The sequence below is a fragment of the Xiphophorus couchianus genome, chromosome 3 (genome assembly GCF_001444195.1).
Source record: "Xiphophorus couchianus chromosome 3, X_couchianus-1.0, whole genome shotgun sequence".
In the NCBI taxonomy this organism is placed as follows: Eukaryota; Metazoa; Chordata; class Actinopteri; order Cyprinodontiformes; family Poeciliidae; genus Xiphophorus; species Xiphophorus couchianus.
Window position 1 is genome coordinate 11,629,911 of NC_040230.1, and position 27,636 is coordinate 11,657,546.

At 40.8% G+C, this 27,636-nt stretch overlaps 1 protein-coding gene and 1 long non-coding RNA gene across 3 annotated transcripts in view; one reads left to right on the forward strand and one right to left on the reverse strand.

Annotated features, from left to right (window-relative positions):
* Positions 1-26,959, forward strand: LOC114138978 (uncharacterized). 2 transcript variants are annotated; one of them, XR_003594357.1, is made up of 5 exons: positions 6-15; positions 261-387; positions 14,235-14,315; positions 24,679-24,873; positions 26,654-26,959. It is a non-coding gene; the product is annotated as an uncharacterized LOC114138978 (long non-coding RNA). The 2 variants fall into 2 exon arrangements; XR_003594358.1 differs by lacking the exons at positions 14,235-14,315; positions 24,679-24,873; positions 26,654-26,959 and adding an exon at positions 6,212-8,295 and having other exon boundaries at positions 1-15.
* The window catches only part of erfl3 (Ets2 repressor factor like 3), a 61,327-nt gene continuing 43,399 nt past the window's right edge, over positions 9,709-27,636 (reverse strand). The window contains exons 2-5 of the mRNA XM_028008361.1: positions 24,617-24,851; positions 13,020-13,135; positions 11,476-12,608; positions 9,709-11,136 (exon numbers count right to left, since the gene is read on the reverse strand). Coding sequence (XP_027864162.1) covers positions 10,489-11,136; positions 11,476-12,608; positions 13,020-13,135; positions 24,617-24,851 — 2,132 coding nt within the window. The 3' untranslated portion in view covers positions 9,709-10,488. The remainder of the gene's footprint in view (positions 11,137-11,475; positions 12,609-13,019; positions 13,136-24,616; positions 24,852-27,636) is intronic.

The window sequence follows — 27,636 nt, forward strand, 5'->3', positions numbered from 1 at the left end:
CATGCGCAGTGTTTCGTGAGTAATTCTGTAAATATCTTTAACTGTTATCATGATTAATGTTGAGGATTTTAGCTGTTTTATTTTACAAGCTAACCGCTGCCAACTGTCAACTGTCGAATGCAAACTACAGTTTGTTTGGGGCCATTTATTGTATTTTATCTAATGTATAGGGGTAGAAGCTGCGGGACTAATGCTAACCACCAGCATTTTTTCATTTTGTTAGAATAAAAACAGTGAACCTGAGTGTGTCTGTCGTTAAGGGAACCTACTGGACCTGAGACCGACGAAGAAAGGCGGCGGCTACAGACGTCACGTTGCAAGGTAACATGGCGGAACCTTTTCTGAGCATTATGTGGGTGAAAAGACACAATGCTTTTCTTCTCAGAGGTAAATATATCAGTGAGGACCACTTTCACTCATTCATAACTGACATGGTGAAACGATGGACTTCTGCTCTGTGATTATTCAAATAAATGTTTCACAGCAGCATGAATGAGATAATTTAGTGAAATTTACAGTCTTGGGGAATCATTGCGTTCAAAACTCTCAGCATCCAACAGGAAAGTTAGAAAATTACGGAGCCCTCTAGGGGACATGGGGAATTTTTTTTCTTTTGCGTTCCCTCGCAAAACATTTGCGTTACCTCGCAATACTTTTGCGTTCCCTAAAACTTTTGCGTTCCCTCGCAATACTTTTGCGTTACCTCGCAAAACTTTTGCGTTACCTCGCAATACTTTTGCGTTACATCGCAATACTTTTGCGTTACCTCGCAAAACTTTTGCGTTCCCTCGCAATACTTTTGCGTTCCCTCGCAATACTTTTGCGTTACCTCGCAAAACTGTACTGGTCAGTTATGCAGCATAATTGAATACTGCAAGCCTTTCTTACGGTGGGCGCCGTACTTTATGCTTTAATATAAGGTTATGTGAGGTTTTTCCATGAATGTTAGTATCTTTTTGTGAAATATCTGAAGTTTTATATCTTTCTTTAGGATAGAAAGGCACCGCAAACCTACGATATAAACAGAAACCTTCCGTAAGTAGGAAAGAAATAAAAATACATTATAATTTGGACTATTTCTGAGTTATTATCGCGGGTAATAAATCATCTGACAGTTTTGATTGTGTCTCTGTTGTGTTCGTAGTCTGAATGGTTTAAAGAGCTGCTTTCAGTGCCGCTCCATCTTAGCCTTAGCAGACATAAACATGCAGTAAAAAATAAATCGATTTTCAATTAGTGTTTTGCACCAAACAGTTAATAATAATAAACAAGTTTTCACTGAGGCTCTGTAAGAGCCATATGAATGAAATAAGTAATTATTGATATGACAGGAGCAGCGGCTTTGACACTTAGGTGTGTCGACGTGGGAGTGACGTCACCAGGTATGAATGGGAAGGATACTGGCTTTGTGTGTTTTAGGAAGCGGTAAGCGGTGAGCGGGGCGGTCAGTCCTTGCAAAATTTGGAGCATGATCATCAAAATGGAATAAATCGATAATTGTGACAGAACAAAGAAAAGGTTTGGAGTTGATTGATACACAGACAGATGAGATTCCCCGAGTTAACCCAGTGCGGCCCTTTACCATCATTAGTTTGTCGTGTTTTTAATAATAAAAACTTGCTAACAGTACAAACTGTTTGGTGCAAAACACTGATTGAAAATCGATTTATTACTGCATGTTTATGTCTGTTAAGGCTAAGATGGAGTGGCACTGAAAGCAGCTCTTTAAACCATTCAGGTTACGAACACAACAGAGACACAATCAAAACTGTCAGATGACTTATTACCCGCGATAATAACTCAGAAATAGTCCAAATTATAATGTATTTTTATTTCTTTCCTACTTACGGAAGGTTTCTGTTTATATCGTAGGTTTGTGGTGCCTTTCTATCCTAAAGAAAGATATAAAACTTCAGATATTTCACAAAAAGATACTAACATTCATGGAAATACCTCACATAACCTTATATTAAAGCATAAAGTACGGCGCCCACCGTAGGAAAGGCTTGCAGTATTCAATTATGCTGCATAACTGACCAGTGCAGTATTGCGAGGTAACGCAAAAGAAAAAAAATTCCCCATGTCCCCTAGAGGGCTCCGTAGAAAATTACGGAGCCCTCTAGGGGACATGGGGAATTTTTTTTCTTTTGCGTTACCTCGCAAAACTTTTGCGTTACCTCGCAATACTTTTGCGTTCCCTCGCAAAACTTTTGCGTTCCCTCGCAATACTGTACTGGTCAGTTATGCAGCATAATTGAATACTGCAAGCCTTTCCTACGGTGGGCGCCGTACTTTATGCTTTAATATAAGGTTATGTGAGGTTTTTCCATGAATGTTAATATCTTTTTGTGAAATATCTGAAGTTTTATATCTTTCTTTAGGATAGAAAGGCACCACAAACCTACGATATAAACAGAAACCTTCCATAAGTAGGAAAGAAATAAAAATACATTATAATTTGGACTATTTCTGAGTTATCGCGGGTAATAAATCATCTTACAGTTTTGATTGTGTCTCTGTTGTGTTCGTAACCTGAATGGTTTAAAGAGCTGCTTTCAGTGCCGCTCCATCTTCGCCTTACCAGACATAAACATGCAGTAATAAATCGATTTTTAATCAGTGTTTTGCACCAAACAGTTTTTACTGTTAACAAGTTTTTATTATTAAAAACACGACAAACTAATGATGGTAAAGGGCCGCACTGGGTTAACTCTGGGAATCTCATCTGTCCGTTTATCAATCAACTCCAAACCTCTTCTTTGTTCTGTCACAATTATCGATTTATTCCATTTTGATGATCATGCTCCAAACTTTGCAAGGACTGACCGCCCCGCTCACCGCTTCCTAATACACACAAAGCCAGTATCCTTCCCATTCATACCTGGTGACGTCACGCCCACATCGACACACCCACCACACAAGTGTCAAAGCCGCTGCTCCTGTCATATCAATAATTACTTATTTCATTCATATGGCTCTTACAGAGCCTCAGTGAAAACTTGTTTATTATTATTAACTGTTTGGTGCAAAACACTGATTGAAAATCGATTTATTACTGCATGTTTATGTCTGTTAAGGCTGAGATGGAGCGGCACTGAAAGCAGCTCTTTAAACCATTCAGACTAGAACACAACAGAGACACAATCAAAACTGTCAGATGATTTATTACTCGCGATAATAACTCAGAAATAGTCCAAATTATAATGTATTTTTATTTCTTTCCTACTTACGGAAGGTTTCTGTTTATATCGTAGGTTTGTGGTGCCTTTCTATCCTAAAGAAAGATATAAAACTTCAGATATTTCACAAAAAGATACTAACATTCATGGAAAAACCTCACATAACCTTATATTAAAGCATAAAGTACGGCGCCCACCGTAAGAAAGGCTTGCAGTATTCAATTATGCTGCATAACTGACCAGTACAGTTTTGCGAGGTAACGCAAAAGTTTTGCGAGGGAACGCAAAAGTATTGCGAGGGAACGCAAAGGTTTTGCGAGGGAACGCAAAAGTTTTGCGAGGGAACGCAAAGGTTTTGCGAGGGAACGCAAAAGTATTGCGAGGTAACGCAAAAGTATTGCGAGGTAACGCAAAAGAAAAAAAATTCCCCATGTCCCCTAGAGGGCTCCGTAGAAAATAAACGGTTATGAAAGGATTCCTCAAACTTTTTCTAATAGGTGATGAACTCTTTGAAGAATGTGATGAAATTATCTCTAAAAGTTGCCTTAGAGATTTTTACGAGGAATGTTTAAAAAAAAAAAGAAGAAAAAAAAAAGCTTTATCAGCAGAAATATTTTTGCTAAACCTTTACACACTTGAGTGTTTACTGAAGTTTAGAAATTGGGGGGGAAAAAAGTGTCTTAAAGGAATTTAAGGGAATATTTTAAAGACTAAATCAATGCTTTAGTGTCACATTTTCTGAGGTTTTACAGAAAATCTATTAAGTAAGACAGTTTATGAGAATCAAGTCGTTTCTTCATAAATTTTTTAAGATCCATTTGTGGCTCCAGAGCTGCAGGTTGCAGACTCCCGATACAGACGATGGAAGATTCAGAGGTTTTAACGCTGCCATTCTTTTTTATATTTTAACAGCAAAGAACCAGAAATAAAAGCCTCAACATTTTATTGATCAGCCTTTCTGAAAATTACTGTCAAAAATGTTGTATAGTTTGATTAATACGTTTCAAGCACACTTTGAGACTCTTTGTAGTGTTTGAAACATACAAATGACAAACTCCAAACAGCGTACAAAAAAAAAAAAAAACTAAAGCTGAGATATATTAGTCTGGAAAAGCGATTATGAAGCCCTGAGCATGAAGACGAGGACATCTGTCCAGTTGTAGTCATAAACGTCCTCCATCAGCCTGCAACATGTGCTGCAGCCAGACCTGCACTGATCTTCACAGCATGAAGTCAGTCCAGGTTGACAAACAGAATAATCCAGGAGGACTGCTGCTCAGGCTCCAAACAGCTGGGAACAATTAAAAACTGGTGCAGTAATGAAGAAAAATCCATTTCATCTTCAAAACATCGCCTCTCCACTTTGTGAGATCAGACATCAATAAAGAGCAGGATGTGATCTGTTCAAACTTTTGCAGTTGTTTAAATTAAATATAAAATACTGAAGCTTACTATGAATTCATAGCTGGTTGTACGGTGTTGGAAGATGTAGGGAGGCTGGAAAAAAAGATAGGAGCAGGTAGGAAGGAAGGACAACAGAGGAAGGAAAAGAAGAAAGCAAATAAGGAAGGACAGATGGTTTAAGATGAGCAGAAAGGAAACAAGGGCAAAAGGAAGGAATCAAGAAAGGAAAGAAAAGAGAAAGGGAAAGAATGTTGCAAGGACAATAGGATACAAGGAAGAGAGGAAGGAAATGATGTAAACTAGGAAGAAAGGAAGGACAGAAGAACATGAGAAAAAAAAACAGGGAAGAAAAAGTTTGAAATAGGACAAAAGGCAGAAAAGAAAGGGAGGAAGGGATGACAAATAAGAAAGAAAAGTAAACGGTAGAAAAAATAGGAAGGGAAGAAGAAAAATGAATGACCTGGATGGGAGAAATGAACTGCACAAGAAAGAAAGAAAAAAAGGAAGAATACAGAATTTAGGAAGTTTAACACGGAATAAAGTGTAGAACTACAACAATTTCTTTTATTTTTCTGGAAAGTACTAAAACCAATCCTCAGACTTGGAACCTATTATTAAGAAAAAAGGAATAAATTCCATCCTTTTGTCTTAAAAATGCTTTTCGTAAGGAAGCATTTTGTGAGTAATTTTACATTTACTTTAATCTTGAAACAACCAAATCCTTCATGCACGTACGTTGGCTCGATGCTGACGACAGGAAGTCTGAAGTTAATCTCTTTGTTTACAAATAAACACACAATAAAACCCTGAAGTCTGGATGAATCCCCTGAATGAATACATAGTATGAATATGTATGCATTAAGGAAGAGCAGCAATATTCATATTGGGGTTTTAACTGGTTTTAATTAACCCTGATTACATCTTAATTACAAGTTTGGAAAAAAAAACAAAACAATGAAAGAAGCGCAGAAATTCAATGTTACATCATAGTATTAACTCTCCGGTCTCCGTGTGAGATGTTACGCAACAGCTCTGGGGAGAGAAGAGGAGAGAGAACAGACTGAAAGAGGGAGATCTTTACACTGTAAAACACAACTTTTCTTCTTTTAAAATCATACACCTCCCCACCCCTGCCCCCAAAAAACAACACAAGAAAAATATACAAGAGTGACCGATAAAAGTAACATTATGAAATTAAAATGACAAGACAAAAAAAAAAGGATAAAAACTCCCTCTGTGCCCTGAAATAAAATCTTCGCCCGCTTTGCTTCCTGCTCCATCCCAGGTGGTAGATCTCTGTCAGCACTGAAGTTATTGTCACATATTTCACTTATATCACGTTAAAGAAAAAGAACTAAAAGCTGGAAAGGATTCAATACAGGGAATGAAGTTCAGGGGGTCAAATCAGTAATACCCTCCATAGTGATGTTCACGACGCAGAAAGCAACAAGTAGCCGAGCCGTGGAATAAAAATAATGCCAGGTGGAGAGGTAAATTACTCAATAAAAACAACAAGAATCCATATTCATACTGACATCATAAAAATAAACCAAGAAGTCTGTACTCTTTTTTTCTCTTTTTTTTTTTGAAAATGGAGAAATGTAAAATCTGTGCCGTTTGTTTGACAGTTGAGGCCTGTAACAGGATGAGAGTAACTGGTGACCTTTTCACTGCCGAGTCCGACACGGCGAGGAAACGTTCAGCAGCGAGAGCAGAGCAGCTCAGACGGGCGTCATGTCTGTCGCTGAGATGTGGTGAAGTAAGGCAGCTGTCAGTTCAAATACAGACGTACGACCTGGTGGGTGTGTGGGTGTGTGTGTGTGTGTGTGCTTCAATCCAGACCACCAGAGGTCTTAATGAGAGAAATTTAATCAATTCAGCCACAGACAGACTGCAGATCATCTACTGTTCCTTGAAGGACAAACACAAACAGGTTAAAAATCTGAAAAGTGCAGTGTGCATTTATTTTAGGAGTTGCTTGTAATTAAGCTGGTAATAAAAGCCTATCCGTGTAATGTCATTTTAGTATAAATCCAGATGTTCTTTGAAGACCTTGGACATCTGTTAGAGAACAATAGTGAACAAAAAGCATCATGAAGACTTCAGTTCAGCTAAATAAAATGGGTTTAGAGCCACAAATATGACCTGATCTTATAACTTTTGATAAATATCTACCTTTTAAATATCTAACTTTTGATAGGATTGATATTTGCACATACTGCCAACCTAATAAGAAAAATAGATCAAATAAAAATGGTTGGTACTAGTATCATTGCTATGGAAATAAAATATAGAAACTGAAAATAGCTAATACATGCATTTGTTATTATATCTTTTTAAAACTTCAGTTATTTCTTTATGATTTTTAGTCAAAGTTTTTAAGCGAGGACCCCAGTCCAGAGGTGGAGGACCGTGGGGATCGTCCAAAGAGCCAGTTGTGGGTCCAGAGCCGCAGGTTGCAGACCCCTGGTCTGGCTATTGTTGAAAGAAATGAGAGATAAGTGCCATCTGCAGTTTTCCACACCATCAATATGGTGAAGCATGGTGGTGGAAGTATCATGACGTAGAAATGCTTCTCTTCGGTTGCAAAAGACTTTAGACTAAACCAGGTGTGTCCAAACTTTTTAGTCTATTTGCAGCAATAAAAACATGATTTGGGTCGCTCTTTATTTAAAAATAAAGTATTTAGCCATGTTTTAAAAATGTAATTAAAGACAGATTTGGGTCAATGGATAGATGTGTTCTGATCTGATGGTTTATAAAAAGATGAATAGTTTGTGTTGTATCAAAGAAGATGAGAAGATTTTAATTTATGGGTCAAAGTTTAGTCCTAGTTGGAAAAAAAAGTCTCCATCGCAATCAACTAGGAGAGGTCCAAAACGTGGCTCAGGGGCCATTTGTGGCTCTTGAAATTATTTTGATTGAGTCAACATGAAAATATGTGGCAGGACTTGAAAATTCATGTTCACAGAGATTTTCAGTCCGATCTGACTGAGCTTGAGCTTGTTTGCAAAGAAAAACAAGCTAAAAGATGTAGATGTACAAAGCTGGTGAAGACATGGTAGCTAAAGAGAGGCCAACCACACTTTTCAGATTTAAAAAAGTAAAAATGAAACCAATTCATCTTCTCCGCTTTACATCGATGCAGTAACTTGTGTTGGTTTATCACATAAAATACGACGAAGCTTGTTGATTCACTGACAAAAAGTTTCAAAACGGTTTTCAAGGAACAGAGGTAACAACCAGGTGACATCAGGAATTTAGAGCCCGTCAAAAACACCCGTGTCTGTCTGGGTGTGTGTGTGTGGGCGCGTGCTGGGCTGTGTGTGTGTGTAAAAGTGCATAGATTTTAGAGAGAGGGGCATCTCGGTATAATAATTAACCCTTTTCTCTCAAGTGTGCTGAACTTTGAAGCGTTAATACTAACTGGAGTAGGAGAACAGTGCAGGATTAGCGCCTCGCTTAGCCGGCTCTGACAAGCAGAGGAAGCCTGGAGAGGTGGCCTGCAGCCAGGACAGCTCCGACCAGGGAGAACCCTGCTGAGCAGAGCGAGACTGCAGACAGGGAAACAAAAAAAAACAAACAAAAAAAACCAGAGAACTGCACGGTGAAAGGGCAGGCTACTGCAAAACCAAGTGAACAGCAGAGCCAAGCAAACTGTCTGAATCATTAGCAGTCTGCTGGTTTTCTCTTCCTTCCTCTGGTGGACAGGCCTGAGCTCTTTGTTTACATATGCAACAAATATACAAGAAATCCCCCACTGCTCCTTGTTCTGCTGCCCCCATAACAATACCATCTGAAAATGATCCACTTACCATAAAAAAAAAAATCCATCATTAAAATGCTGTGCTTCTCTTAAACTCTTCTGTAATCATCTCCGTCTGAACATTTATAAAGATATATTCTGTGTGTGGTTTTAGAGCTCAGTTTGAACTACTTTACAAGCTTTAAAAAGAAGGCGATCAGCGGCAGTGTGTGTTTGCAGGGAGAGGGAGCTGTGACGGCAGTGCTGTGCATGTGTGTCTGTGTGTCGTTGCTGGTTTAGTTTAACACTACGATTGTTAGACGAGCTCGAGCTGCAGCTGAAACTACTTCAGGTGGAGAAGCACGCTCTTCCTTCGTTTTTTTACGCTCCCCCACATCAACCTGGGGTTCATATTGTTTCTGCGAGAAGAGAGTCGTGATGTTTCCACACGTGGTCCACGAGAGAACACTGCAAAAACACAACATCTCACCAAGTATTTTTGCTCCAAGTACAAGCACAAATATCTTAGTACATTTGGAATAAGACAAAACTAACTCAGAAGTAACTTTTGAGCAAGATATAGCAGCCTATTTTAAGTAAATTATTAATTAATATTGATGAAAAAGTACTAGTTCTACTGGCAGATTAAAGTGAAATAATCTACTACTGTTTCATCAATAGTAATGAATTCTTTACTCAAAACCAGTTCCTATATCTTGCTGAAAAGTTACTCTTCAGTTAGTTTTGTCTTATTTCAAGTGTCTTAAGATATTTTCATCAGGAAATAGAGCAAAAAAACTTGGTTATATTTTGTGGTTTTGAAGTGAAACGAGACAGAACAGGAGGAAATCAGAGGGGTGGTGGTGTCAAAGTCAAATGTTGAGGGAAAAGCTGACGTCTCTGCTTGGTTTGGGCTCGATAAAGTCCCTTGAGTCCCGTTCGATGCGTCTGTGTGGATCCAATAAAGATACAGCAAAAGGCTTCCCTGAGTGGAGAGGGCCAGACAAACACCCAACAGCCCCACTCACCACACTTTCCTTCCTGTCCCACATGATCTTTCCTCCCAGCTGCCCTCCTCTGTCCCACCCAGCATGTCTCTCCAGGGCTCTCGGGGTTTGATGCAGGCACTTAGAAGTCCCGTCGGCCTGTAGGGCGAGCTGCAGGGCTGTGAGGGGTCGTTTCTCCTGAGGAAAGAGTTGTGTGGCTGCTGATGATGAGAAGATGGGAGCTTCACTGGCCCGGTGCACTGCAAAAACACCAAAATCTTACCAAGTATTTTTAGTCTAGTTTCTAAAGAAAATATCCGAGTACAAATGAGACAAAAATAACTTACTCAGCAAGACGAAGGAGCTTGTTTTAAGTCAATAATTTGTTAATATTGATGAAAAAGTGCAGGTCCTAACTAGGACTTTTTCATAAATATTAAAATATTTACTGTCTTAATTAGAGTTAGATCCCAAAAATGTAGAAATTGTCTGTTTATCATCTGCTAAGATAACAATGTGGAAAGTCTAAATATTCTATAAAATGAAATTTTATGGATTTCATTAAAATTTTGTTAACCGTCGAGCAACTAAGAAAAATCACAACAAATTTTTGCCCCTTTTTTTATGTTTTGAGTTTTTATGTACATAGATTTCATAAAAATGTTGCATTGTCGAGCAGGTAGAATGTTAAAAACAAAGTAAAATCACAATAAATTCATTTTTGCATTTTTAATTTCAGGAACTCTGTGTCCTGCCAGTAGTTTAAATTTGGCAGTTTCCGCAAAAAGTTTGGGCACCACTGGTTTAGATTAAAAAATATTCACATATTAAAATGGTCTAGTCAAAGTCTAGACCTAAGTTCAACTGAAAATATGTGGCCGGACTTGAAAATTTGACTCTAAACAAGCTCCTACATCGTGCTGAACAGTTGCTTGTATATTAATTTTGTCTTATTTCAAGCGTACTAAGACATTTGCACTAGAAACTAGATAAAAACACAGCTGGTTCTTCCAGGATTGATGGCGGCTCTGACTCAACAGGAGTCTGACTGTGTCAGTTTTATGAGCGTGTGTGTCAGGCTCTGCTCTCGGGTCGTCTAGTTTGTCAGTGTGGGAGTGGGATTACATTTACAAACTCATGTACTGCTGGAGCAGTAGTGTTGGGGCTGCGCTCCTCAGCAGTCTTTGTTCTCCAGGGACAGCTGGGCCGTGGCGCGGTGCAGCTCGGCGCTGACCCTCCGATGTGAAGCCAGAGGCGCTGATAAAGACCCCTCATAAGCTAGCGGAGGGGGACTGTCTCCGTCTTCCCCGTCCTCCTCCATCTCTACACATCCGTTAGTTTGCCTCCCTTTATTCCTGCCCTCCTCCGGTCGGACCTTCTTGTCGTCCGACTCTTCCTGCGACGCCTCCATGCGCTGGTCCTCGCTCCAGCGCCTCTTGAACCGCAGCTTCAGAGGGATGCACTTCCCCTGCGCGGCTCCGGTCGAGGCCGTCTGCGACTGGGTGGCGTGGCTCTCGCCCGGCTCCACCGGTTCACTCTTAAGGGTGGTCAGGCCGCGGTGGGCATGCTGCGAGGTGAAGAACGGCATCAGACCCGGAGGAGGAGGAGCAGGGGCTTTGAAGACGTCCTCGTCCAGGTCTTCGTCCTGCGACGGATGATGGGCAGCCGCCGTGCCATTGGACAGGTGGTGGTTGTGGTGGTTGGAAATTCTGGAGTGTCGAGCGGAGAAGAGCTCAAACTCATCTCTTTCGTCTGGGTCTTCATCGCTGATGTCCGTCACCTCCACCTCTTCCTCTGACTCTATATCAGAGATGGGCTCCACCTTAGGAACGATAAATTACAACATAAATTAAGACAGAAACAGAATTATGATCCAGCGGTTTTATTTATTTTACAACTAACCTCACTTTCTTGTTAGTCTACACCTTGAAAGTATTCATATCTCTTGAAAATTTAACCCATAACTAGGGTTGGAGTTAGGGCTGGCACCTGTATGAATCCTGAATAACACACTACTTTCTATTGGTCCATCTCATGCTTGTAAAATCCAATGAAACACAATGAAGTTTGTGGTTGAAATGTGAGAAACTGTGAAAACTTTTGCCAGGTACAATAAAATGACCAAAGAATTAATCTTTGATTAAAGAGAAAGTTTACGCACCTTTATCTTTGGGAGACCAGCACTGTTCAAGGACTGCGTTGAGGAGGAGGCAGAAATGACCCCTGACCCGCTTGCCGAGCTCAGGTCGCTGCCGAAGGACAGCGAGGACCCCAGTCCAGAGGTGGAGGACATGGACCCGGACCCGGAGCCAGAGGACAGGGAGCTCTGCCTTGGTTTGCCCTGGCTCTGTCCGTCCCTCTGCTTCCTCCCCAGAGGTGGCGGCTGCAGCTTGAACTTGAAGGGAGACATGTGAGGTGGCTCCTCCCCCAGGTGGAGAGGGTGATGCATGGGGTGGGAATGGGGGTGTGAGTGGGCAGAGTGAGGAAGCTGTGGGTGGTGGTGGGCGGAGTGAGCCAGAGACGGGTGATGGTGTCGCTCTCCAGCCCTCTCCCCTCCCCCGCCTCGCTCTGCCCTCTCAGCGGCCATGCTGGGCTTGTCGGCGGCGGGCCGGTGGGGCTGAGGGATCACGATGTTGGGGTACTGGAGGAACGCCCGGGGGCTGAGGCCGTAGTTGTAAACGGACTGGGTGTGGGCCTGCAGGTAGCGCTTCATGTCCTCTGGGTTGAAGGAGAAGTGGGAACCCAGCATGGGAGACAGCGTGGGGGACGGGGTGTAGGGCAGGTGGGACGTTGGGGTCATGGACAGCGCTGGAGACAGAGGAGGGGCCAAGAGGCTCGCCCCTGGGGGTCCAGGCAGTGGGGACACGGGGAAGGGAGACAGTGGCTCCTGGTGGATCCGGTGCCCCGCAGGGCCACGCGGCCCGGGGTGGCCTGCAGGGTTACCTGGTCCTCCGTACATACGGAAGAGAGCCTCATGAGACAGACGGGGATGGATGATGCTTCGGTAGTTCCCGCCGCCGCCGGGGCCCCCTCCTCCTCCGCTCACACTCCTCTCACCCCTCTCTTCTCCTGCACCACCGTTTCCCTCCTCGATCTCTGAGTTGACCGAAGTACCGTCGCTGCAGTCGCTGACGGAGCCGCGGGCCATCCGTCGCGCCACGGTGCTGAACATGCCCCCTGGGCTGCGCAGATCCTCGTTGGGGGAGAGAACCTCAGAAGGCGTGGAAGGAGGGAAACGGAAATGGGTTCCTGCTCCGGTGGGGACAGGCGGCGCACTCTGAGGTACACTGCTTCCTGGGAACACCAATGAAAAAAGAAATTAAACGAAATGCCCTGAAACAATCCCATATAACAAAAGCTGCATTTCCATTGACCAAATAACTGGGACTTAACCAAATGTAATGTTTGTTACTGATTTCTCATGTGGCGACTGTATGGTGTTTAATTACTTTTATTTTTGTGTTTTTATGATGTAAAGCAGTTTGATTTGCCTTGTAGCTGAAATGTTGATGTTTGCATTTTTTTTTCTGCTCTTTGTTTTAGGAGATGCTTCTTGTTCTTACCTGCCTTAGGATAACGGATGAAAACTAGCTGTTGTGCTAACTTGAGCATTTTTACATTGAAGCTTAATGCTGACATGTTGATTAATATACTTAGTCCTAATTTAATTAGATAAATACAACAAAATATTTGATCCAGGCTTACCAGTGGAACCCACATCGAAAAACGGGTAGTTGACCAAAACCAGTTTGTTGAAGTTGAACTTATATGTGAACCTCTTGCCTTTGGTCTTATGAAGGATCCTCTTGTTGTAGTAGTATCTAGAAAAGAGCAAAAGCGAAACACATCGCACTATTTAATTCAAGACTCAGGCGTCGTGTTGCATCAATCATTTCATCGAAATCATGGAGGCTGCGACAGATGTGCCTGCACGCACTAGCCCACACTTTAATAAGGCACGAGTCTTTCATGCACCCCTCACCACCGGCACGACAGATATTACAGAGTGTTGTATGACATTTGCACAAAGCAGACCCAGAAAAAGGAGGATGGAGGAGGAGAGGGGAGGGTAAACGAGATGAGAGAAAACAGACAGATGATCTGTGGAGCAGCACAGTGATGCTGTGTGTAAGGAAAAGCAAATGATTAAAAAGATCAGAGGCTGCTGTGAGCAGCATCACCATCCCAGCCAATAGGTAGGCTGTCCAGAGTGGATTATTAGGACAGGACAGGCTGAAAGTAGATTTTACAGGTGGTCGTGGTGCTTAACACCTGACAGTCCGGTCGTTTGATTAGGGGCCAAAATTGCAACACTTGTTAGATTTTCAGTTGGTTTGGTTTGACACTAAACTGTGTCAAACCCCCCCAACAAACTAACTGGAAAAACCCGTTCATCTCTTCGCCAGTTATGATTTCATAAAGAGAAATCATAAATGCACCAACAATGAATGATATTAGCAGGTCAAAGTTTGTCAAAAGCAAAGCCAGGAATTTGCATCTTTAATTATAGCTTATTTATTATACCAGCTTATTTTCAGTGTTAAATAAAAGTATTACAAATTGTTGTGTTATTGCCATAAAGCTGTGGTATCCTTCAAAATAACATGCTATGAGATTTCCATATTTATTTGTTGGTTTTATTTATGTAAAAGAGGGTTCAAATGGTGTCAGTGTGGTGCCACACACCAGACGGGACATTTTGTTATCATTTTGCTAGATTTTCATTTTATGTAACAGCAAAGCAAATCCACCAATAATTCAAGCCATCTTTATCTGTTTATGTAATGGCCATTCTCTCCATTTCTCCCCCTGAGCTTTCTCTCTCCCCCATGGTTCCTCCCTACACTACAAGGCTCCATTTTTATTAACCTTTGTCCAGCTACAGCTCTTTATGTAACATCTCTCTCCTTTCTTATCCAGATCCACATCCACTTTTATGTAACCTCCAGAACCCTGGCTGCCACACACCGTCTAAGGGCAGCAGAAGAAACACAGAAACAGGTAGAGAACAAGCCAGGATGCTGCATGCCTCTTAATTTTTACACAAACACACTTTAATTTTCTTTCAGCATGTGTTTTCTAGCATGAGTTAGAAAATGAGGCCTGGTAAAGATAAGGATTTCTTGAAGGTATGTAGTTTATTGTTTGGTTAATCAAAGCCTGCTGACGATCATTTAAACTCGGTGGTAGTTAACTACATGCCGGTGTGTGTCTGTTTTTCCTGTTGCCTTCTTTCCCCCTCTTATTATACCTATTGCCAGCCTTTTTCTACCATTTTTCTTGCTCTGGGAACAAGCTGTTGCTCTTTTTCACTTGTCCTCTTCACCCTCCCCTCTCTTCTTCATTTCTCCCACACTCATACCCCCTGTCTTCCACTTTCTCCTCCAACTATCTCCACTGATCCCCCTCGAGGCGATGGGTGAGTGAGGGAGGGACAGCGAGAGACAGGACAGGCCTGCACTGTTGAAAACATTGTTTACGCCAGGCACAAAGCAGCATGTAATTTCTGCTCTAGGGGAGACACTCACAAGGGTCTGGAGAGGAGGGAGGGTGAGGTGATCCGGAGCAAAGGGAGGGAAGGAGACGGAGAAGCAGGCAGGAAATCAGAAAGAATTCAAATCAGAACAAGAGTGTGGCCAAATCAGTTGATTACTGAAAAGTCAACAAGCTGCGCTGCTGACCATCTGAGGTTCCGGTACCAATCCAGACTGGACAAAAAGTCAGAAAAGTTACAGGAACATATTCTCAGTTGGAATACTCCAGATTCAAGGGTGGGTAAAAATATTAATTCTTCAACGCTTTGCAACCATCATACGGTCTTTGTAGAAGACCCTCTGATCATCTTCTCAGTTTATTGGTAGTTGCATTACCGCCACCTACTGGTGAGGAGTAAGAGTCAGAATATTGTTCCAATACAGTTAAAAAATATTAAAAAATGTGAATTATCTCAGTTTCCACAAGGAGAATTATTTACATTTAGATATATTTTACTTCAGTTTTAACACACTATTGTCATGTTTTAACTTTTGTACTCCAAATTGAGCACAAGTGCAATTTTGCTATTTTCCTGCTAAAAAAATGTTAATATATACGCTGTAAATAGTAAACAGAGAAAATAAAAAATAACACATAAAATTATTAATAGACAATTCATAAATTACTTCTATACTACTTATTAGGAAATCAATATTGAAATATTTAAATCAAAACTGAATCTAAATCGAACTGAATTGTGACCCAAAGAGAATCATAATCGAATTGGATCGTGGGCCCTACAACATTCAGTTTTCCAGCTTTGTAGCCAAACTGGGTCACTGAAAAGAGTATAAATAAATAGAATAAAATATTTGTTTGAAACAATGTAAACCTCCCAAACTGGGTGCCCTTAACTACAATTTAAATTCAACACCCACATTATTATATAGATGTAAATATTCCCAAAGACGACTGTTAATGATTGAGTTCCAGACTAACTCTAAAAATCTGACTTATTGCATCTAAAATTATAAATCAGAGCTAATACAATCAAAGAGTATCACTTCTTTAACTAGTGAGCAATCTAATATAAAGTCTGTCATGTTTCTACTATTTCCTGATACAAAACCCTGAATCTGGGACATTTAGAACAAAAACAAATAAACCCCGTTTTTATAATGGATATATATTCAAATTAGGGCTAAAAGACTTTGTTGCTCCATAAAATATGGAAAATGAACTTGAATCGAAGGTGGAACCTTGTACACTAAAGATGAATGGATCGGTGAAGCAAGAAAATACCGAGATCCAAAGTTGGAAACTGCCAACGACTTAGCAGCAACTGGTGGTGAGTCTGGAGCACGTGGCGATCCACCCCCACCCACCGACTCCTGCGCCGTCATACGGGCAGACGGTCTTTGAAGAGCATTTGAACTCACTTCAAAAGAGAAGAAAGGGATTCTTTGAGTGCCTGTGTTTAGCTGCCCACCAAACTTGCGCTGTATGCATACACAGACACTTGCACCTCTAACACACACTGCTCCATATCATTCAGAAACACACATCAGTGACCCCTCAGATTTATCTTTTGCATCTTTATTCCGCTCTGTGCTGAACTGAAACGATGGCCCTGACAAGATCCAAGGAAACAAAGGAGCGTGTGATTGACTGTAGGCGTAAGGCTGCAATGATCTGATGATCAAAGCAGAGATAAGCAGCAGTGCAATGCAAGGACATCAACACTTCAAACTGCACATTAATTATATTTATAAACAAAAACAGACTCTCTCCATTTCCTGACAGAAAAATACACAACTACTGTATACATATAAGAACAACTTTTGAGCTCAAAAGTTATGGGTGTAATAACTAAGAGGGAAACTAAAGTTAGGCTTTACAAACATCACTGACAGTATTTTCAGATATTTGTTGTTGTTATTATGCTGTGTCTCAGTGAGTGCGTCTAAAATAAGACCCATCAGTGTAACAAAGTCTGCTGTTTAAGTTTCCAGCTACATAATTGGGTTAACCATGGCTGTGGTAGGCAGCACTAAAAATGATTTTTCAAGAAAAATGCAATGCATACTCTGAGCTGCTTTATGCCTTCTGTGATGCCACCACAGTCATGTACAGATGGAAGTTTGTTGTGATATGAATCACAAAAAGATTTACAACCAAACTGCAAAACAACTACAAAAATCACAATCATGAAAGATAAAGGTCACACTAAACTGAGTTTGGTTGATTCTCCGGAACAATCTGACCAGCAACTTTAAAGTTTTAAAAAAACTTAAACTTTAAAGATCTAAAATAAGAAATATTTGGTGTAACGAATGGTTTTTGGGAAGAGAAAATCATGTACTTTGGTTTATAGTAGGGCTGAACATTATATTGTAGTATCATTGTGTGCTATATTCACACCACAAAGGACTGACCGAATTGTTGTCCGATATATTAAAAGTGTTATGAACCTGTATTTTTCATCCTAATGTAATAATATTCAGCCAGTTGAACAGAGTCATACAGCAACAGACGTTCACACTGGACACTAATGATGTTGCCCAAAATGCTCACAGAGTGATGGAAGCACAGATAAAAAAAGAGAGGAAAGAAGAAAACAGGCATATACTGTATGACAACTGATATTTCAGTATTTACCATTGATTATCACCAGTGCCCTGACAATTAGAATAACTCTCCAATGCAGATTGAAACTATACTTATAGCATTTGCAAAAAGAGGCAAGATCAGTGCAGGGTAATTGTCAACAGGATGGCAGGAGTGCAGCATAACCCTAGGTGCTAAAAAACCCACAATGCCAGCAGATGAAAGACAAAGTTAGAGCTCAAAATGTTCTTGAACATCAAAGTCTGTCAAGTAAAAAAAAAAAAGCCTTTTATAGATGAACTGTGTTTAACATCTTGTAATTTGTTGTCCTGATGAGCTCTTTTTCAGTATCACTCTACACACCCAAACACACCAATGTCCTCCTCTAAAAGCGAACAGTGGCAGCCCCGCTCTGCGTGCACGCGCCCATTGTTGGGCCGTAAATAGGGGCTGACTGTGACAGGAAGTTAGGATTACAATACTCCCCATGCGTCCTGTGTTTATTTTCTGCCTCTTTCGTCAGCGTCGGCTGTTACAAACACTCGCATCCCAGCCAGATCTACCTCAACACATATGCACACACACCAGCTGCTCATACTCAGGTGTGTGTTTGTGTGAACAAGTCGCACACGTCAAAGCCCTTCGTGTAACAGTGTTTACTGAGTGGAAAAGGAAATTAAATGTGTTTGTGCGAGCATGTGGGCTGGGGGTGTGACTTGTGAAGATGTTGCATGCTCTGTACGAATGCGTGCAATGATATAAATACTTTTGATGCATTTACATCGATGTGAATGTGTTTATTTTGAAGAAAAGGGTCTGGTCAGGCTCTGATTGGCCCGGTCACACGCTCTGTGGGCGCAGAGATGTAGTAGAGCAGAGCAGAAAACAGAGACCCCATTCAACTGAGGACAAAGACAAACACACAGAACTCATGTAAGTTGAATACATACATGCTGCAGATAGAGACAATGGTTAAACAATGCATGCAGTGGCTCTGTCCCTGCAGTTTCTCCCTGGCGCTAGGTGCTTCTACTGAATGCACGGCTGTAAACAGACAACCTCTGACCCATAAACAGACCCTGCCAGCGTGGTGGATAACAGGGTGCAGATGCAGCTGCATTTCCTGCAACAGGTTTTGTAAATGTGGTCACTCGGGTTAGAACTAAATGTGCAGTTTAAAAAAGCATTCGTGTAACACATCGTGAAATTCTCAAGTGGTGGCCCATCAATTAAATAAATGCTGGGAAAGAACCGATTGTGTGTAAGGAAAGCCTGCTTGGGCAACAGTCTGTACAATGGTGCGTTTGTGTACACGAATGAGGGCATGAGCTGTGTTGGTAATCTTTACCAGCTGTGTGTGGCAGTCGCCGTGACCTCTGACCACCGAGCAAACGGTGGCTGATGACTGGCCCGACACGGAGGTCTGGGGGTCTAAAGGAGCTGGGACCTCTTAGCGTGATTACACTCATTAGGGCAGCACTCTGCGATGCCTGATTGGTAACAGGCTTCATTTGCCTCCACCCTGCTTGGCTCATTGCAGTCGTTCTGTTTCATGAGAGCACAAAGTGGTGCAAAAAGTGAGCAGTGAAACAAGCAGGTTTAGGCTTTTTTTTAATTTCTCATTTCCTTCAAGTAACCACAGATAAAACTTAACAGGAGTGGATTTAAACTTTCAGAAATCTTAAAGGATGGAAGTGAAGAAGACTGGAGATGTTTTTATGTGGCTCTGGAGCTAAAAAAAAAAAAAAACGAACCTCATGACTGCTTTAAAGGGGACCTATTATGTGGAATTCAAATTTTCCACGTTTTTATGCTTCCAATTGGATCTCAACTACTTCTGAAAATAGTCCAGGCACTTAAAGAAAAAACACCCGGACAGTTCTAGGCAACAAGTTAATGCGTTTTGGTGTCTGGAAAACAAGCCGCTTCATAAAGATCTTGATTGTTAAGTCACAATTGATGAGCGCTGCGCCGTTACCTAGCAACCTGAGCTAAGCTCCAGCACATTTGGTCACCTAGTTTTTCCGCTGTATGCGTTGTACAACGGCTGCTGGAAAAGACTAGTATTTTGTTGTTGAATTAAGAAACCATTTGCATAATTCTTGTTGGTTGTGCAGGTGGCTTCACTTCTGCTTTTCAAACATGGTTGTATGTTTGAGCATCTGTTTGCAGCTATTTTCACGTGTGAATGTAAATGTTGGCCGATGTGGCCAGCAGCAGCTTATTTGGATTTAAAGTGACAACACCCTAAAACAGCTCATTCTATAAGAAACTGGAAATAGACAGAACTGACCAGACTAAAAACTCATTATTTAAGAATTATTTTGTGGAAAAAAATTAATGAACGTGTTTTGTAGAGTCCATAGACCTATCCTAGCCTGTCAAGGAAAGCATAATATTAATAAATCTGACTTTCTGCATCAGTATAGGACAGCAGTGTCACTAAACTTTTCCACATTTTGTCCTGTAAAAACAAAATTAAATGTATTTTAGGAGTGTATACTTAAACCTTCTTAAAATTCCTGCAATTTGACCTGGGAGTGTTTAATGTACTGCATGCAGGATGTAAAAATGCAACAATAAGAAAACACATTGGTTAAATTTGGAAGTGTTGCATGCAGTTTGCCTCATTTGCTACAAAAAAAGAGAGCCCATGACTATATAATTTATTCCCAGTAAATCCAGCTATAAACTGAGATCTTTATCCAGCGATATAAAGGCGTTAGAGGTTTATTAGAGAACATAAGTGAACAAACAGCATCATGAAAACCAGGGAACAGAGAAGGGAGGTCAGGGAGAAAGTCGAGGAGAAATCTGAAACACGACTGGGTCATAAAACAAATTCCCAAGTGTTGAACAACTTGCAGAGCTCCGTTCAAATCCATCATCTGAAAATGGAAAGAACTACCAAGACAGGGCCGACAAACCTGAACCGACAAACCAGACAAGGACGACAATAGTTTGAGAAACAACCAAGAGTTTCACTGTAACCTTAGAGGAGCTGCAGCTTTCAACTGCTCAGGTGGGAGAAACACTTGACATGGAAACAGAAGATTTTTTATTTGTAAATGCAAATACTTTGTTTGGATCTACCACATAAAATCCCAATTAAATCCACTGGGGTTTGCGGCTGTCAGGTGAAAAAATATGAAGAATTTGGGGGGATATGACAGAATACCTCTGTAACCACTTTAATTCATAAATAAAAGCTGTAAAACGACATTTAACTTCTTAACATCCGCCGCTTCCACAAGCACGTTCCTGTACGCAAACACACACTCGCACAGTTTGAGTGTAATCCTCTCAACATGAGCGGGAATTTCACAGCAGCCATGGGAGCAGGAGGCCAGGATGACGCATGGGCCGAGGCCGTGTCCCCTCAGCGGAAAGCCGGCACATACACACATGTCCACACACAATGAAGGCGTCCTGATTAAGGGAATTTCCACCATGTGCGCGGCAGGCAGAAAAGAATAGGAACACCGGGGTAAAAATAATAATTACAAAAGCTGAGTGATAAAAGGAACACTTCAAAACAAGCAGGCCTTTTCAAGTGTGTCGGCTCGCTGCCACATGCTGACTGTGGGCTCCATTATTAGCAGACTGCAGGTTTTCTCCATATGAGGGGCACAGGGAGGCCTGCTCTCCAGCACTTCGCTCCATATGGGGATGGTTACGGTGCATGTGTGATTCTGTGCTCCTCTTATAAGTTAATCAATCTTTAGTCATCTTGGTGTCTTGAGAGGATTCACTTCTGCAGATTCTTGATGCGAGGGCAGCGCTGGTTTCAAATCAGGTTAACTCTCATGCAGTGATGGTCAGTAACGCGTTACTGTAATCCGATTTATTTTTATTTTTTTAAAGTATCGAATAAAGTAAGGGATTACAATTGCAAAAAACAAGAATTTTGTTTGTGAGAATCTTGGGGCAGCGTTTAAAACTGACATTAATTTAACTCGGTGACAAAACCATTTCATGAGTGGGAAGAAAACGTATCTACAGTGAAAACCTCCACTTCAACTCTGAGAAAGGACCTAGAAAGTCGCAGAAACCTCCAGATCCCCCCTCTGACATGACCGCTGTGGATACCGGATCTAACTCCACTGGGCAAACCTCCGACTGTCCCTCTCCTGCTAAATAGGAGATAATAGATTTTTAAAACTTATTATTACTCCTCTCTGCACTTCATCTGTTAAAAGATGACAACATGAGTAATTTGGAGCTCGGGTGAGGAGTTAGACGTAAATAATTTTATCTGTGTATTTTACATCTATTCGAATACAAAAAGTAAAAGTATTTTACGTGTTGAAATAGGAATACAGTTCAATGGAATTTTCTTAAAAGATATAGTGCAATTTGAAGAGAAATTGAAGAGAAAATGTTTAAATATTACCTGAGGTTCTTCTTTATTTGACTATTTTTTTCTATGATGGAATATGCAAAACCAAAAAAACCAAAAGATGTAAAGGCCTTATTGGGCAATTGGGTTACTGCTGTAACTCTAATTTGCTGCTTTATAGCATATTCTGGTTGTGCAGTGTTGTGCAATGATTATTAAAGCAACTAATTACTATTGAAGATTATTAATCAGCAAACTAACTGGATTATTTTCTTGGGAAAGTAATCAGAAATGAGTAATTAATTACCATTTTCCAGTACCCTGACGAACACTGCCCTCATGTTGGTCGAGGGTGCAGGATCTTATTCGCTGATCTTCTTGCTCTAATTCTGAAGTGACACCACGTCATACATGGTGTCCAACAGGGACAAACCAGGGGAACCTGAGGACGAGATTGCAGGAAGGACTAACTGGCAATCAGTCTCCAAGTCTGGTCCATCAGACAGCACTAAGACCCACTATATATAAGCACTTACCGAGGCCTAAGCTCCAAATCTACTCCAGCTCCAAACGGATGGACAAGCTATAAATACAAAGCCAGACAACAAGTATTCCTTTCTATCTAAATCTGGGAGGCTAAATCCAGATTGCTGGTCTCAATAATTGTGTCGTTAAATGTGGGCAAACATAAGCAGTCTCTTTTAATGCCGGCTGTCCTCATGGGACCCCGTCTGTAACGGACGTCGTCCTAATCTCACCAGTAAACAAGCGTTTTTAAGCTGTGCTATGGAGCAATCCAGTGCATCAATCCAGTGCATTTCTCTCCCTTATGTGGCTTTCTTTAAAGTGCTTAACCTAATCTCGGCTGTCTTTTTTTTTTTTTTTCCATTTTTTTCTCCGAAGAGTTTTTGCAGCGCTAGTGGCTCGTATTTTTTGTACAGTAGGCAGACAGGAAGGAGGGTGAGGAGAGGGGGGAAGACATGCGGTAAAGGTCGTCGGGACCGGGAGTCGACCCCGCGACGTCCGCGTCGAGGACTAAGGCCTCCAAACGTGGGGCGTGCTAACCCCATCTCAGCTGTCTTTTAAAGACACAATGAGTCGGAAACTAAAGAAGGAGTGAATGAGACAGGATCAGACCAGAGGAGTTCCTCAGGGTAATGGACTTGCTGTTGGATTCAAACGAACATGAACGGACAAAACTGTGAACATACAGAAACCAGATCACTGGATTTAGAGAATACTTATTCTCTTTTTGTCAAAATCTAAATGCAAAAACATTAAACAGATATTCCAACTGTAGTATTTCAGTTTAAGCAGTAGTAGAAATAATTGTTTCTTCTTTAAAAATCCCAGAACGGGTTAAAGATTTTATACATTTTGTGTAAAATACCATGAGGTTTTGACTGAGGATTTCCTCATACTGAGAGCTTTTAGCACTATGAACATCTAAAAAAAAGCTGCTCTGTGAGCTTCAAACTTAGGACATCCCTGTAATACACTAATGTACTTGGCAGAGTAGGTGTCCATGGATAAAACCTGAACCAAAAGGTGTAAAGACCTTATTGGGCAATTGGGTTACTGCTGTAGCTCTAATTGGAGAAAAACAGCGGCTAAATTTATCCCATCAAACCAATAAGGTTATTTCTTTTGCATCTAGACTGAGATGCATCCTCACTGTTGTCTTCATGTAAATCACAGTTACAGGTTTTTCTTCTGCAGCATTCAGAGATCACTTCACCACAGTCCACCTGATCACTTCCCCAAAGTTCATCTTTTTCAGTTTTTAGGATTTCATTAACCCAGTTTTGAAGTTGTGGCTCATTAACCTCAGCACTGACTAAAAAAATGTGTTACTTTTTGCCCTGATACCTCCATCAGTTTGTATAGCAAAACTTACCAAGCTGAAATTTACAATATTTAGTTCACCAAAGCAGTTCCTTTAGACTTTTTTCTGTATCCCCACAAAAATATCTCGCACTAGAACCAAACTTTCTAGTCAAATGAACCGTTGTTTAATTAAAAACGGAGAAAGTTGCTTAGAATGCTCGGTTTATTTGGGGAGGTGTGAATGCTAATTTCTGATGTGGAACAAAAAAGCTAAATCTGCTCCGCCTACAAACTTAGGGCTTGTTTCTGACACAGTTCGAATGCATATGTGAACACCAAGGGATCCAGAGACTTCTCCAAAAGCAGGAAGCAAACTATACTGCAAGGCATTCTGGGTAAATGCAACCAAACGAAGCGTGTGAGTCTAGCGCTAGCAGGAGAAAAAGCTCATGGTCTTTTGTAGGATTCTTTTTGCCTTTTTTCTTTTGCCAAAAGACAAAAGAAATCCTACAACTGTTAAATTTCTACGCTACTTCACGTCTTCTTTTGAGGTTTCTGTGTCATTTCCTTCAGTGGTTCTGGGTGCAGTGCCACCACAGGTGAGGGGGGTGAAAAGGTTTTTCAGAGGGTCTGGATCATTTGACACATTGCAGTGTGAAATCGAACCACACCAGGTGAAAATGTAACAAATGCTGCAATTGTGGTCCTAATCGAACATCTACTGGACTGTCAGGTGTGATAATACGTAAAATAAGGTTTAAGACAGACATTCACAGAGAGTCTTACCAACATGTTTACTCATTTGTGAATACATTCAGGATAGTTCATACCCTTAACCTTGTATACGTTGATAAATCTAAATTCAGGTGCTTTTGTTTTTGTATACAAAAAACAAGTAAAGTGATAAAACTCCATCAAGACAGTTTTGTGTCTTGATGGAGTTTTCTCTGCTGAAGCTTGTGAGGTTTATGAGATTGTCTGAATTAGCAGATGAAACGGTGATAGCCTCGCTCTCACAAACAATCACCCTCAGTCAGTCAAACTGTCTGCCTACCTCAGCGCCCTGCTGAGCTTGTCGTAGTTCATCTGTGGTTTACACTTCCTCGCCCCCCACAGCCGGGCCACCTCGTCCGGGTCCTTGATGACGAACTCCCCGTAGTCGCCTTGCCACGCGATGACATCATGATACTCTTCTTTCCTGAGCAGCTCCAGGATGAAGTGCCACAGCTGGATCTGCCTTGACCCGGGGCTCGACTCTGGCTTGTAGGCCCATTCGGGAAAGGCGAACCCTGCAGCAGACAGAGCAAAAGGGTGAGTGGGTGGGATCTGAACTTTGCCTGAAACCATAAAGTGGTAGCAATGATCTCCAATGTGGGGTCTTGAAACAATCGGTGTATGCTCAGAGACATTACATTTTCTGGCAGATGATTGAAAGCAGCGCATATCGTTCTGTTGTGCATTGCAATAATAATAATAATAATAAAAAACATTTAAGAGGTCCGACACCTGCAGCGCACTTAAAGGACTCAAACTGTGATTTATCTAAATTTATTCAAGCAATATTTTTAGTATTGGCTTTAGAAATGGACTACTTTATTTCTTTTTAACTCAGATTCAAGTTACATTTGACCTCCTCCTTTGGTATCGTCCTGCTGTGATTTTTTATTCGCTTTGGACTTGAGAGGCATAAAATTTAAAAGAACTAGAGCTGCACAATACGTTGCATTATTAAAGGGCTGCAATATAACAATCATAAAGGATTGCTTGGATGCAATATTTGTTGAGTTAGTGTATTTTAAGTTTCATGCATTCACTCTACTGGTATAGTAATATACCCGGCCAGCTTCATGGACTTTCATTTTAGATGCTAAAGTTTCCAGAGAGTTGTGAAGACCTAAGAATAACTGTCACAATATTCAACAATGTTACTGTAATGCTTTCCTAATACAATTTTTTGGTAAAAAATAAAAAAATAACAACCTGGAAAACAAATATTAAATTACCTGTTGAAACTGAAACTGGTAGACTTGGATATGAGGAAGAATAAATGAGGATATGAGGAAGAATAAATCTCAACACTCAGTCTTACCAAACACTGAATGTAAATATTGTCAATTGTACCACAAACTTTACAACAGGGGTGTGTCAATTCCAATGTCATAGCAATTTTCAAATCTGTACAATTCAGATTTGATATAGGTTTGCAAAACAAAGGTTAATCACTTTCTGAACACTGAAAATATGCAGAGCCAAATTACGCCATACCATCCTGTGAGTTTTTCACTGAGACAACTGTGCTGCAGCTTTACCAAGAAACTAAAAGAAAGCTTATAACTGCCTTGGCCAAATCAACCAGAGACACCAACACAATAACATGTGATGCAACTTGCAAAAAAGGTAATCTAAACATGGCTAAAAGTTTAACATTTAAAACTGAAAAAACACTTTAATGTCTCCATTTTTCATTCTGTCTTATAAAGGAGACTGGAGAACACTGTGAGGGTTCTTTGCACAACTATAGATTGAAGTAGAAATAATTTTGAATCAAAAATTGATTTTGAATTGAATTGTGAGAAAGTGAAAGATTCCCAACATATGAAAACAATAAATATTACAGCAGCAGCAACAAACTATATTGAAAGACATTCATTCTAAGTATTACAGATGATCAGCTATAGTAGGAAACTTTGAGGTCAAAGTTTTCACTGATCATATTATGAGGTCAAGCTTGTTGTGCGATGCTTCCTGTTGGTGTTACCATCTGATCCGAACTATCTCTGTTCTGCAACACCAGCGTGAAAAACGCTGAACAAAACTAAACCTTAATGAACAAACAACCAAACAAAACTCTGACATATTTCAGCCAGGATGTGCAGCTCTGTGTTCGTCTTAATCACGACTCTCATTGACTTTTCTAAACCACTTCCCCATGCTGTCATTAGGTCACCGCCTCGCCACAGCAGCTCTTTGCAGGAAACACACACACACAGAAACTACAACTGAAAGTCGTTGTGTAAGTGGGCTTTTATGGAAGGGGTAGGTGCTTGAAAAAAAACCTTTCCACCTCTCCTCCACCTCTTTCCTCTTTCAGGCAGTCACTCTTTCCCCTGACCAGAGGAAAACAACATGGCAAGTCATTCCTCCTGTCTATCCCTCCATCTCTCTCTCTCTCTCTCTCTCTCTCTTCACCCTCCGCTTGAAGGAATCGCAGAATCGGAGGCGCAGAATGAGACCGTAGGCGAGGGTATATGACTGTTTTCATGAGCATGTGTGTGCCCAAATGCACGAGCCTGAAAGAGTTTATGTGGCATTGCGTGTGTTTAAAAATGTTTGTGCAAGTCTCCCACTAACATTCTGTTGCCTGGGTGGTCAATAAATCTGACACGACTGAGCAAAACAAACTATTGGAGCGTAGTATATTGCCAAATTTTGCCTGGACTGGATTTTATTTTAGCTACACTCACATTGATGGCTCAGAGATTAGAAATACAAGGTTGGCTAAGACAAAGAAACATAACCCATCCTGCTTGAATGTCATCTGCAGCACATATGGATACTTCTTGTTGCAAAAAGCATCAGATAAGAGGATGAACAACCAGAAGAATTTGCATCAAAGCATCCTCCAAATCTGTTGACTCTTCTGGTAGAGATGAGTAGTAGACTCTCAGGGTGAATCTTGATCCGAGTTTATTTATTCAGTAGGAAAAAGAAAATCATTTTGTGGTCATTTAAAAAAAAAAAATCTCGATTAAAGAATTCAGCTTTATTTAACAACCAATGTTTTTTGTCCCTCCAGAAATCTAAAAATAGGACAGAATCAAATTTCTTTCACAAACTAATCAAAATGGGAAAGATAAGAACATGGACATTAAATTAAATATGTGTTTACATGGCAAGAAATGTAATGAAAATATATACTTGTTCAAACTTGTAAATTTCTACACTCTGACAAAAAAACTGAAAGGCGCCGAATAAGTCTGAATGCCAAAGTTTATGTTGCCACCACAAAAAGGGAAACCATTTCCAAAGTTTATTGTCTGCGATTTTCAATATAGAGAAAAGACTCTAGAAAAA